General features: G+C 43.5%; 1 protein-coding gene across 3 annotated transcripts in view; it reads left to right on the forward strand.

Moving 5' to 3' along the window:
- The window catches only part of RSU1 (Ras suppressor protein 1), a 203149-nt gene that overhangs the window by 63062 nt on the left and 127461 nt on the right, over window positions 1–12626 (forward strand). For all 3 annotated transcript variants that reach the window (XM_040451317.1, XM_040451316.1, XM_040451315.1), the window contains 3 exons: window positions 1318–1436; window positions 3043–3125; window positions 3397–3511. In XM_040451317.1, the coding sequence (XP_040307251.1) occupies window positions 1318–1436; window positions 3043–3125; window positions 3397–3511 (317 nt within the window). The remainder of the gene's footprint in view (window positions 1–1317; window positions 1437–3042; window positions 3126–3396; window positions 3512–12626) is intronic.

Here is a 12626-nt window from a genome sequence, read left to right on the forward strand (position 1 = left end):
ATTTTATTTTATTTTATTTTATTTTATTTTATTTTATTTTATTTTATTTATTTATTTTATTTATTTTTGGGACAGAGAGAGACAGAGCATGAACGGGGGAGGGGCAGAGAGAGAGGGAGACACAGAATCGGAAACAGGCTCCAGGCTCCGAGCCATCAGCCCAGAGCCCGACGCGGGGCTCGAACTCACGGACCGCGAGATCGTGACCTGGCTGAACTTGGATGCTTAACCGACTGCGCCACCCAGGCGCCCCCTCGAAGCATTTTAATGTCACAGTTCCTCCTACCCTTCAATCCTCCTACCTTTAATCTTATATTAGACTAAAATAATTTTGGGGTGTGCCTGGGTGGCTCAGTTGGTTAAGTGTCCAGCTTCGGCTCAGGTCATGATCTTATGGTTCGTGGGTTCAAGCCCTGTGTTGGGCTCTGTGCTGACAGCTCGGAGCCTGCAACCTGCTTTGGATTCTGTGTCTCCCTCTCTCTCTTCCCCTCCCCTGCTCATGCTCTGTCTCTTTCTCTCTCAAAAGTAAATATTTAAAATTTTTTAAAAATCCTCTTTTAAGTATGCTCAAAGGGAACCACATTAAGAAAAGTAAGGGTCTTAAAGAAAATAATAAAAGATAGTAACAGTGTATTTACTTTAGATTTCAGTGGAAATACATACATATATATATTAGTTTTCAATTATGAAGAAATACACATAAGATTTACCATCTTAACCATTGTTAAGTCTATGATTCTGTAACGTTAAGTATATTCACGTTCTTGTGCACCAACCTCCAGAAGTTACTCATCAGGCAAAACTCTATACCCATTAAACAACAACTCCCCATTTCTCCCTCCTTCAGCCCCTGGCAACCACTGTTGTAATTGGAGATCATTTTGAATGTTAGTAATTGCATAACAAGAAAGTGATTTTTTTTCTTCCATTGGAATAAATGAAATAAAGCAAATGTCTAAAAATGACAAAGCTTAATCTGTATCTTTTGAGGAATTATTATTGCCACATCCGTGAGGCAGTTTTTCTCTGGATGGACAGATACTTTGTGATGATTGAAGTTTCTGTGTAACACAGGGACTGAGCTTCCTTGCAGAAAATGATGAGACATTTTCAGATGTTTAATGAGCATAGAGGTTCTCTAACTATAATTACTGTGTTGGTTAAAAGAACATAAAGTGATTGCAGAATTATGGCCTCTTCTGAGTTTTCAGTCTCTTACACACGGCTCTTCGGCCTGTGACACAGAGGTGATGTCTGAACATAAACGTTTTGTGTGTGACGTCTTGGATTTTTTTTTTTTTTTTCCCCCAACCACAGCATGAACAGACTGAACACTTTGCCTCGAGGATTTGGCTCTCTCCCAGCTCTTGAGGTCCTTGATTTGACTTACAACAACTTGAATGAAAACTCTCTTCCCGGAAACTTCTTCTACCTTAGTAAGAAACTTTTAATTCTATAAATCTCCTTAAAATGGTACTTTGCGTTCTGAAAGTGAAATTTATTTGCCAGGGCCCAAACTCCAAGAGAAATTATTGGACGTATATATTTTTTTCTTCGCACATTTCTTTTGAATATTCCTTCATAGCTCAGCAGTATGTATGTTTGATATATAGTTAGCTGACACCATTGAGCTCAAGTGGACTTAGTAATGTCATATTAACTTCCGGATAGAGATTATGTACCTAAATGAGATCGAGTCTCACATTTAGCTAAAGAACTTGACTTCCTTCTTAAAGAGCATGCAAAAAAATAATAATAATGTATGTGTTCTCCCATGTTGCAATTAACTCTTTGTAAGCTATTTCCCCAAAGATATTTCAACCAATTATATATAAAAATATGCATTAGTAAGCTACTGACAGAACTTTTTAAGCCTCCTAAAAAATAGTGTCAATGATGTGGTCTGTTTCATCTATAGAATACAATCAAACGTCAAGAAATTGTCATAGATAAACACACTTTATCTTTTCGACTGTATTCTTTGCAAGCAGATTTCTTGCTGCAGATACCCGTAAAAATGAGGGAAAACTGATTTTTCTGAGAACTCACAAAATATTTAGGAAAGATTTGCTTTCCTTAAATGAGTGTTCTGCTTCTCCAAATAGTGACACGTATGGCATCCAGAGATTCTGAATTTTCTGAGCTGGTCTCCAAAACTTCATTTATAACCTTATGCATATTCTCTCCCCCAGATTTTCCCAAGCACATGATGAAGCCAATTCTAAAATATTTTCATGGGCCATGAAGGAGATTTTGTTGTGTATATTAACACAGAGGTCTGTCGGATTTTAAAACATTTGAGTGTAATTGAATACCTGTAAGCAAACAAAACAGACCTCTGATTATACTTCTCCTTTTTGGTCAGCGATAAAAAAGATGCCTTAGGATTTTTTTCCTTCCGTAGTTCGGGGCTGTGTAATATTGTGAACAAATTTCTGACCGCTGATATTCTGCCTGGGTTAGGGTTTCTCTATTTGTGAATTCCCATGTCGTCCTGTTAGCTCCTTTGTCCTCATTTATTTTTGTGGTTAAGGCTAGAGAAACAATAATAATTAGCCCGATTGTTAAACAATGAACTGTGATTATGGCCTTCATCACCGGAAAGCCTTTTAGTTATTTATTTTTAACATAGTTGCATTTACACGACAGAACCTTTTTGCCTGAAGCGTTGACACCAATGTCACAGTGGTTTTCTTTGTTATACATACGGACGCAAAGCATAAATGTGAATCGGAAATGATAGAAGAAAAGTCGCTCTCTTTCCTGAAAGCGTCTTGAAACCCTGTGCCAAAAACTGCCGATGCCCACGGTTGCTAATTGTGTCAGTCCTCTTGGATATAGATGTTTTCCTGACCACACCAGCCCCACAATAAGCCAGTAAATCTAAGTTTGACCTGCTTCTTATTATTGGGAGCCCTAGGTGTGTCACAGGCTTTTCACCGAGCCGGGGTTATTAATCAAAGCTGACTCCCTTGTATTGATCAGACCTCAAATGGTTGGATTTCATGCCACCCTGTTTATATATCGCTGTTTAATTCGCAGCCACCCTGCGTGCACTCTATCTAAGTGACAACGATTTTGAAATCCTGCCGCCAGATATCGGGAAGCTCACAAAGTTGCAGATAGTAAGTAATTTATCTAAATTCTTGGAAAATCAATTCACTTCTGCAGCCCTTGTAGGAGTAGAATCAAGTCAATTTGAGCAGGGGTGAGGTTTGTTGTGTAGGAATCAGCCACCACTCCCGATACTGTTTGTTGTTCATCTGTAGGCACTTGTAAATAAATTGAAAGCATTGAGCCTTCAAAGAAGAGAGGGCATGGAAAGGACGAGAGTTTCTGTTGAGCGCCTCTTTACGTGAAAACTGTTTTGACAACCCCTTGTTTTCTTATATTTAGCTCAGCCTTAGGGATAACGACCTGATCTCGCTGCCTAAAGAAATCGGAGAGCTTACGCAGCTTAAGGAACTCCACATTCAGGGGAACCGCCTGACCGTTCTGCCCCCAGAACTAGGTAAGGTTGCTGATGACGTCAACTCGGGGTTTCATTAATATCAGTGATCCCGGTGCGGCAGTTCTGAGCAACGCTCTCTCCTCTTGGCAAGCACCCTCCTCCGAGGTGCTCCTTCTGATCATTTCTGGAAGCATTTGTCCTTGACCAGGGTTCAGCTGTTAAGGGTTTGACCTGGCATGCTGCTGTGTTCAGCAGCCCGAGCACCCAGGGAAACTGCTGATGAAGAATAACCCAGCTCGGCCCGGGCACGGGGTCGGGGGAAACAGCCCTAGAGTAGTCGTAGCGGTCTTGTCTGTGTCTCCTCCTTTGCTGGCTGATGATTTCTTTAACAATTATTTATTTATTTACAGTTATTCAGTTTTTGAGAGAGGGCACGCAAATGGGTGGGGCAGAGAGAGAGGGAGACACAGAATCGGAAGCAGGCTCCAGGCTCCGAGCTGTCAGCCCAGAGCCCGATGCGCGGCTCGAACCCACGAGGTGTGAGATCATGACCTGAGCCAAAGTCGGGTGCTTAATCAACTGAACCTCCTGGGCACCCCAACAACTTTTTAATCAACCCACCACTCTTGTGTGTGTGTTTTTTTTTTTTAATCTCTTAGTTTGTAGTTTTAATCCCTTGAAAACTTTTGCCACATAAAGTATTTGTTATGGCTGTGTGAAGATACCTTTTGCCATCGTGCGTTTGGTTCTAGCTTGACTCCATTTCCATGGGAATTGCTAAATATGTTCCAGCTGAGAATTCCCTCATCCTGCTTCTGTGGCAGATGAATCTCAGTCCTCTGCCTGCTCATTCACATGGCCCAGGGTGGGCTTATGACGTCCCTCGGAAATCACGTTCAAACCTGTTACTCTGTTGCCGACGTATTCTGCTCTTCTGGAAAGGTTTCATGAGTTTACTTCTCTCGTGCAGACCCTCCGTGTTCTCTCACTCCTTCAACCCATTGAACTGCATTGTTCCTCAAACTGTGAATATTTGCTTTTCTGCTCCAGAATCCCATAATTTGAAAAAAAAAAAAAAAAAAAAAAAACGAACAAAAAAATCCCCACGTTTAACCCAGAGTTCTTTGAGCAAGTACCTCAAGTGAACCTGGCCGTTTGAAAGAGGCCAGGGGTTGCCACTTGGAATGAAAGCTCCATGAGAGCGGGGTGGGTTTTATATTCCCTCCCTGCTGGGTGCCCCGTGCCTGCCATGCTCTAGGCTTCAGGTTGGTGCTTGAGGAATGGGTACTGAATGAGTTAATGAAATGAGGACTCACCTGGCAAGGTGCTGGGAAGGCCATGCGGAGGCAGAGTTTGACGTCTGCCCAGAGCCATGCTCCCCTTGTGGAGGCCACAAGCCACATTTCCAGTGCTCACTATCCATGTACGGCTTGTGGCTACCCCCGGGGAAAACCCAGGTACAGAACGTTTTCATCACAGGGGGTTCTGGTGTGAAGGAAAAGCATTCCCGTGGTTTCATGGAACGATGGAAAGTTTCAGCACCACTTGCCCCATCTCCTTGGTCAACTTTGTCGTTGTAAAAGGTCTGGAGGAACTTGCGCCAATTTGAAGGGCTGAGAAGTAGCTCAGCACGTTCTCCTCACAGTTACAAGTTGTCATGCGTCACTTAGGAGCAGGCTGCGGGACCAAGGAAAGATCGTCGCGAACGTTTTTAAGGCGAAAAACTCCTTGTCAGAAGAAAGGGTTTGTACTGTGACTGTTGGCCAGGGGTGGTAGCGTTAGTGATACCTGGGGGGCTTTGGCAGAATACACATACCTGCTTCTTCCCTGACCCGGTGAATCAAAATCCCCCTGCAGGAGACGAATTCTCGTGCCATTTGGAAAATCTCCCTCCATGCTTCTGGTGTGCGTTCTTGGGTAGTGTGATTAGGAGAAACTTTTTCTCTCTCTCTCTCTTTCTTTCTTTCTTTCTTTCCTTCCTTCCTTCCTTCCTTCCTTCCTTCCTTCCTTCCTTCCTTCCTTCTTTTTTTTTTGAAGTGTGTTTTGTTACTTTATTTCATTTTTCAAGCAGAGAAGCGAGCGAGGGCATTGATCAGTGATTTCTATCAGGTAATACTTTGTTAGGAAGATAAACCCAAGTGAACACCTATGTCCTTACATACTTTGAAATCTTAAATCATATTGCTTATCCATTTAAATATCTTGCTTAAAATCTAGTCCTACTTATCTAACATTTCTGTTAAGCTCTCCATTAACAAATTATATATATATATTAATTTTTATTATATATAGTTTATTAATGTCTGTGTGTGTGTATATATATATATATTTATATTTCACTCAAGAGTACAGTTGAGGAGAAAGTCACTAAATGACTGTTTTTCAAGCCATACCTAGGAAAGCTTAATCCCAACATCTGCCTCATGGCGGATTTCCCTAATGACAGGCAAGTACTTAGCTGGAAATAAATCATAAATCATGACCCCCTGGGAGTTTCTGTTAGAGGTCGAAACTAGAGATGAAGACAGATGTATTCTTTATTTTTAAATGGTGGGTTTTTTTTTTTTTTGAGTCAAGAATAATCTAATACATAGTAATGTAATAATAATCATTATAATATTATGTATTAGGGTGCTGTGACGAATACTTTTCCTGCCCTAGCTCCCGTAATTGTCATAAGACTTGTCAGCGGACTTTTGAGAGGTAAGAACACTGAAGCTTAGCACTGTCTGTAGGGGCCCAGCTAACGAGTCACAGAGGCTTGATTGGCATCGTGTCAGGCTGTCCTCCAGGTCAGTATTCCTCCCCACTGTGGTGTTCTCCTTTCCATTCCAGCCGGCAAAAGGATTCCCAGAAAGTGCAGCACCCGCTCACTCCCCCTAGTGGCAGGAGAAGAGCTGCTCTCCTCTGGCGGTTGGATGGCCAGCATGGGGAGGGGGGGCGGGGGTGTAAGCAGCAGGTTGTAATACTCTGCAGAGTGCAGATGAGACGGCCTCTGTAAAACAGTGCTCTTCTGCTAGACCCTCCAAAGTTGCATGGTCCCTGGGTCCACCTGACCCTGTCCCCATAGACATATAGCCACAGCAGAAATGTCTTTGGTTTGGCTTGTCCACAGTAGCTAAGATGATCGTCTGGAGTCACCCTGGCCTAGCTAATGAGAAGCACTAGGGACTGATGTGCTCGAAGTGCATTATATCTGTCCCGACAGCACCCACTGGCTACAGGCTTACTTCTGGGTGCACCCTCAGGTGTGGATGATGCTCTCTCCCCTGTATGTTCGTATTATACATATCGGCTTAAGCAAGGCAAATGCCTTTGAGACTTCTGTGAAATTTCCTTTAAAAATAAATTGGGAGGTGGGGCGCCTGGGCGGCTCAGCTGGTTAAGTGTCCAACTCTTGGTTTCAGCTCAGGTCACGATCTCATGGTTTTGTGAGTTCAGGCCCCACGTCAGGCTCTGTGCTGACAGTGTGGAGCCTGCTTAGGATTTTCTCTCTCTCCTTCTCTCTACCCCTCTCCCACTCACGCTGTTTGTCTCAAAAAAAATAAACGTTAAAGAAAATAAAAATAAGTTTGGAGTTTAACAACTTGAAGCCTTATTGGTAAGTGTCTTTGAACCAAGCAGTGGAATCCAGATGTGTTCTGACTTGTCAGATCTAAGAATGTTCAGGGACACGGCAAAATGAAGCCAGGAGTTTGGCTGGAGTTTTTTCTGTGTTTTTCTATTACTTTCCTTTTGTTGGAAATCCCTGAATAAGTTACTTTACCTGCTGTGTCTAATTCCTAGAAAGTAGTACACTTGATTTCATGTTGGTCCGTATGCATATAGCAAATTAGGTACAAATCAGGTCTGTCATTCACCCATTCAGACATTTATTAAGTTCCTACTTTAGGCCAGGTCTTGTCTCCAAGGAACTGACTTTCCAATAAAGTCAAATTCACTAACTCATCAACTGTTTATTGGGCCCCTGCTTCATGCTTGTTTCTTAGAGATAGGACAAGGGACAGATCCTGCAATGGGGGAAGGTGGATGAGTGGATAGATGGATACCATATTAGATAGTAAATACTCTGTGAAAAAAATAAGCATGGAAGGGAGTGTCTAGATTGTGGTGGGGGCAATATTACTCTGTTGACCAGAGTCAACAGGGAAAGGTTTGCCTATAAGTTGGTGTCATTTAAGCAGAGACCTGAACAAGGGAGGGGACTTTCCTGGCAGTGGGAACAGGAAGTGCCAGCGTCCTGAGATGAGTTGTGTGTTGAGGAATAGCAGGGACGCATATAATGCACTTCAAGTGCATCAGTCCCTAGCACTCCCAAGGGGAGGGTGGGGAGAGGTGAGAGGGGAGCTCAGTTAGGAAGTGGGGACTAGATCCCATGAGAATTTGTGGGCATTGTTAAGGATTTTGGCTTTTTCTCTGAGTGAGGTGTCGTGGCTGCCTGCATAATGGCCCCCAAAGATGCCCCCGTCTCCGGGCATTTGTCACCTCACATGGCGAAAGGACTTTGCCAGTGTGATGTAGAATCTTGACATGGAGAGATTATCCTGGATTACAAAGGTGAGCCCGGTATAATCACCTGAGTTTTAGAAGACGAAGGCAGGAGGGTCAGAGACAGTAGTCAGTAGTCGAAGGTGTGATGACAGAACCAAGAGGTTGGATTGTCGTGGAGGGGGCCTTAAGCCAGGGAATGCGGGTGGCTTCTGGAAGCTGAAGAAAGCAAGGCAGTGTGTTTTCCTCCAAAGCCTCCAGAAGGCATGCAGCTGCGTTCATCCAGATGATGATAATGGTCAGATTCTGGGTCTGTTTCAAAGGCAGATCGAACAGGAACTGGTGATGACCTGGGTGAGGGGGAGAGTGGAGGTTTCAGACCCCGGGAGCTAAAAGGATGGGAGAGATAACAGGAAGGGTAGGTGGGGAGACGTGGGGAGGAGAGGAGCTAGTCATTAGCCGAGTTGTGGGTGTCTTAAGATCGAGATGCTTTTTTGGATGTCTAATCGAGAGGGCAGCTGGGTAGTGCGATCTGAAGTTGGAAGTGAGGTCTGGGCTAATATATGATTTGGGGCGTTATGAACATAAATGTAATGCCACCGAGTGGACGAGACCCCCCCCCCCCCGGGTGTGACTGTAGAAGATAGAGCCTGGGAGCACTGTGGTTCCTAGACCCTAAAGCCAGAGGGATGTGTCTGGCTCACTCCCAGGCAGGTATCTGGCCAGGTTGGGGACTGTGGCTTCCCCTGATTGGCTCCACGATGACTCCCTTGTGCTGGTGCAGTGGGCATGCTGTGCTTCGGAGGAAAAATGTTTTTCCTGACATGTGCAGTTAATTCTGCCAGTGAAAGCATGAAACAGACACAATCGAAATCTTGTCCGGAGCCTGCCTGAAAACGAATGTCTCTTCAGGACCCGTCCTTTAGCCAATCTCTTCAAAGTAAAGCAGCGATGTGAGTGAATGAAGTTTCAACCGGTTTTAATTAGTGGCAGAATGAGTGAGTGGAGTGGAGGAAAGGCCTGCATCGGTAGGGAGGAAGGAAAAATGGATGCCCCGAGCAGTCCTCAGAACAGACAGAGCGCCAGAGTGGACAGCCTCCTGGAGGTGCTCTCTGAGCGGCGGTCCTCTGCTCTGCTCTGGCATTTCCTCTCTCGCCCGAGACCGCTGTTGTCTTGTGAACTGAGGATGTGACTTACGTGTTTTTGCATGGTCTCCGCTCAGTTGTCCAGGGTTCAGTTACTTGCTCTTGCTGGAGTCATTTCTGGTTTCTTGGCCCCTAGGCAGTCCTGGGACCTCTTCTCCCATATCTGTCACCCAGATAATTGCCGTTAGAGAAGGAAATGGCCTTGGTCATTGGGTATGCAGCAGAGCAAAGTGTTTTAGGTGTTGGAACCTTGTCTACACCAATTTAAGCCGCCTGTAGGAGGGACGTGTGCAGTGCCACATACACCTGGGGCTGGCTACCTGGTGTCCTACTTTGTATGCCAGGAACCAATAGTATTTTTTATTACAGAAATAGGAGAAGTATATGTATTCTTTCTAGCATATTTGTGAAGAGTAGAGACAAATATTAATTCCACTCAAAGACTAAGTGATGTCAGGAATTGGGAATTTTTCTCCAATTATAATTCTGTAGAAGGAACAGAATTAAGAAAGAGGGGATAGACCTGTCTAAACTCTTTTGTATTACACCTCTTAATCCTTTTCTTTATGGTGTTGAGAAGCTAAAGAAAAATACTTTACTGAGGCAGGCAAGAAGGAAACGCAGTTTTCTTTTTGGTCAGTCAAGTCCCAGGCTGTGTCTTGTTCATTGTCTTTTGTGTTATTTTCACTCTGTCAGTTGTTTCCCAGTTATCTTAACCCAGAAGTCTGAAAAACCAACAACACATATTTTAATGTGTACAGTAGAATGTGGACACTTAGCTCTTCATCACCAGGCTTGGGTTCAATGCTCTATGACTTTGGACAAATTACTTTCTGCGCCTCGTGTAGAATGGGGGTAAGAGTGGTCCCACCTCATAGTGCTGTCCTCAGCATCAGAGAATAATCCATCCAGAGAATTTAGCCACTTGCCAGGAGTAAGGATGACTTCCCAGGAAACCTTAGGTAAACGAATGCAGGCACACAGATGTGCGTGTGTGTGTGTGTGTGTGTGTGTGTGTGTGTGTGTACGTGTACAGACGCTGGATTTCATACTGTAGAGTTTTCACTCTCTATAGGCTGGTTTTCTGAAGCTGGGCTCCTCTCACGCAGTCTAACCATAGGGGTTGCCCGAGTCCCACCCTTTTGACAGGGAGAAGCACTTACCGCAGAGCACCCGGAGAGGAAGAATGACTGAGAAGGTCAAAAATCCAGATTCCCCGTGGCACCCTGCGATGGGCTGGTTTATCCTGTGGGTGGAAGAATGGCTGTGCATCAGCTTCTGGCGTGGAAGCCAAGGAGAAGCACAATAGGTGTGGGGAGAGGCATGCGGGGGCGCTGCACATAGAGGAGAGTGTAGGTCCCGTGGAGTGGCTCCACGTGACAGACACTTGGTGTGGGACAGTCCTGGCACTGGTGTCCTTTCAATTCCATGGTCACAATTGTAATAACAAAATTTTTTTTTAAGTTTATTTATTTTTGAGAGAGAGAGATACAGAGCAAGGGGGGTAGGGGCAGAGAGAGAGACAGACAGACACAAAATCCCAAGCAGGCTCCGCACTGCCAGCACAGAGCCCAGGGCGGGGCTCGAACCCATGAACCGTGAGATCGGGACCTGAGCCGAAATTAAGAGTCGGATGCCCAACCGACGGAGTCACCTAGGTGCCCTCTGTAATAATAAACTTATAGTTTCACAAATTACCCTGGAAGGTGGAACTCCTGTCCCCAGTCAGTGGTAACTACCCCAGGTTATCAAAGGGTAGGACCATTTACTGCTTTTGCTTTACGTCTGTTCTAGGACTCAGGAAAATGTAAAAATGCAGCATTTTGTAGGGGAAAGGTCTCTCTGGAGTGGATGCTAACAGACACGCACCTCCCAAGAGGTAATTGTTAGTGTGTGAAATGGTTGCCAGATGTCATGATAAGTTAGCTTCGTAGTGTAGTGAGTGGCACGTACTTACTTCATGGAATTATAAACTGTGCTGCTTATACAAAATTGAATTTGGCAGTTGATCATAAACACTTTTTTGAAGTTACTTTTAGGCTTGATAGAATTACATACAAAACCAATTTGTACACAAAATGTCGTAATTTACAAAACGGTTCCATAGCCTTTAATCTCGGTTCAGTACTGTAGGCAAGGAAAGTTCTTGGGTCACTTTTTGAAGGTGGCCAAACCAAAGTGTATAGGGAGCTTGTGACGTGCCCCAAGCTCCATTACTGACACAGCTTGTTACTGACAGAGCCAGATTTTTAGTTCAGGTCTGTCGACTTCAAAAACGAGCGTTTGTCGAAAGAAGATGTGGTAGACGTGTACAGTGGGATATTATACAGCCATAAAAACAGCTGAAATCATGCCATCTGTTACAACATGGATGGGTTGTAACATAGAGGGTATTATGCTAAGTGAAATAAGTCCTAGAAAGACACAGACCGTATGACTTCACTCCTACATGGAATCTGAAAAACAAAACAAGGAGGAGAATGAGACCTATAAATACACAGAATAAACTGATGGTTGCCACAGGGGAGTTGGGGGCTGGGCAAAATAGGTGAAGGGGGGTGGGAGATACAGGATTCCAGTTACGGGATGGACGATATTGTAATATTGTTGTGTGGTACCAGATGGTAGCTATACTTGGGGTGAACAAAGCGTTCACATTGAGAGATGTTGAATCACTATGTTGTACACCTGAAACTTGATGAAATGTGTGCCAACTATACTCAGAAAAAACTTTTTGTAAGGAGCTAAAAGAACCCTCCCCCTCAAAAACGAAAGTATTCCTCTAAATAGCATATCTGTACATGTATCAGTATTGAACCAATTAGAAGAACATCATTTATCATTAGATGACAGATGACAATGATTCCAAACATAGGCCTTAATTTTATTCTTTGAAAAATAAAGCGTGAGGCTTAGAGAATCTTCACCAAACTTTGACTTTTGGTTTGAATTATATTACATCCTCTTACATTTTATTTCGATGTTAATATTCTTTTGACATACTTCATAGGAAATATTTCCTATTCTTTGATTCCCATGGTCTTACTTGATAATCAAAAATGATTCCTATCCGTCTCCTACATGATATTTTTTAACAAGTTCCATTTTAGATACTCTATTTCAGTGAATTTTTAACCCCAGAAAATGCTCTAAGTGTGGGTTTTAAAAATGCTAAGTGAATTATATTTCTGCCTGGTGAGTTACTGCCTTAAAGGGGGTGGGAAGTTGCAACACATAAAACGTTTCCATTCCGTATTATAAATTTCAGGAAGCCCAATGTCAGGTTCACTGTGATTGAACATGTGCATCATTCTGTGTTAACACCAGCTGGAAAGGCATGCGACTCTTTGCAGTGGACCATTCTTTGATTTAATAGGACACTAAATGTATTCTTGCCCTGGGAGAAATATCGGCAGTACCGAGATTCTAGATTTAATTTTTTTTTATTCCAGTGGCATATCTGTAAATACAGTTCTTATCACCTGAATACGTATATAATATCTTACATTTATGTAGCATCTCCCTCAAAGCATCTCCTGTAT

The sequence above is a fragment of the Herpailurus yagouaroundi genome, unplaced genomic scaffold (assembly GCF_014898765.1).
Source record: "Herpailurus yagouaroundi ecotype Mexico unplaced genomic scaffold, PumYag 203, whole genome shotgun sequence".
Lineage (NCBI taxonomy): Eukaryota > Metazoa > Chordata > Mammalia > Carnivora > Felidae > Herpailurus > Herpailurus yagouaroundi.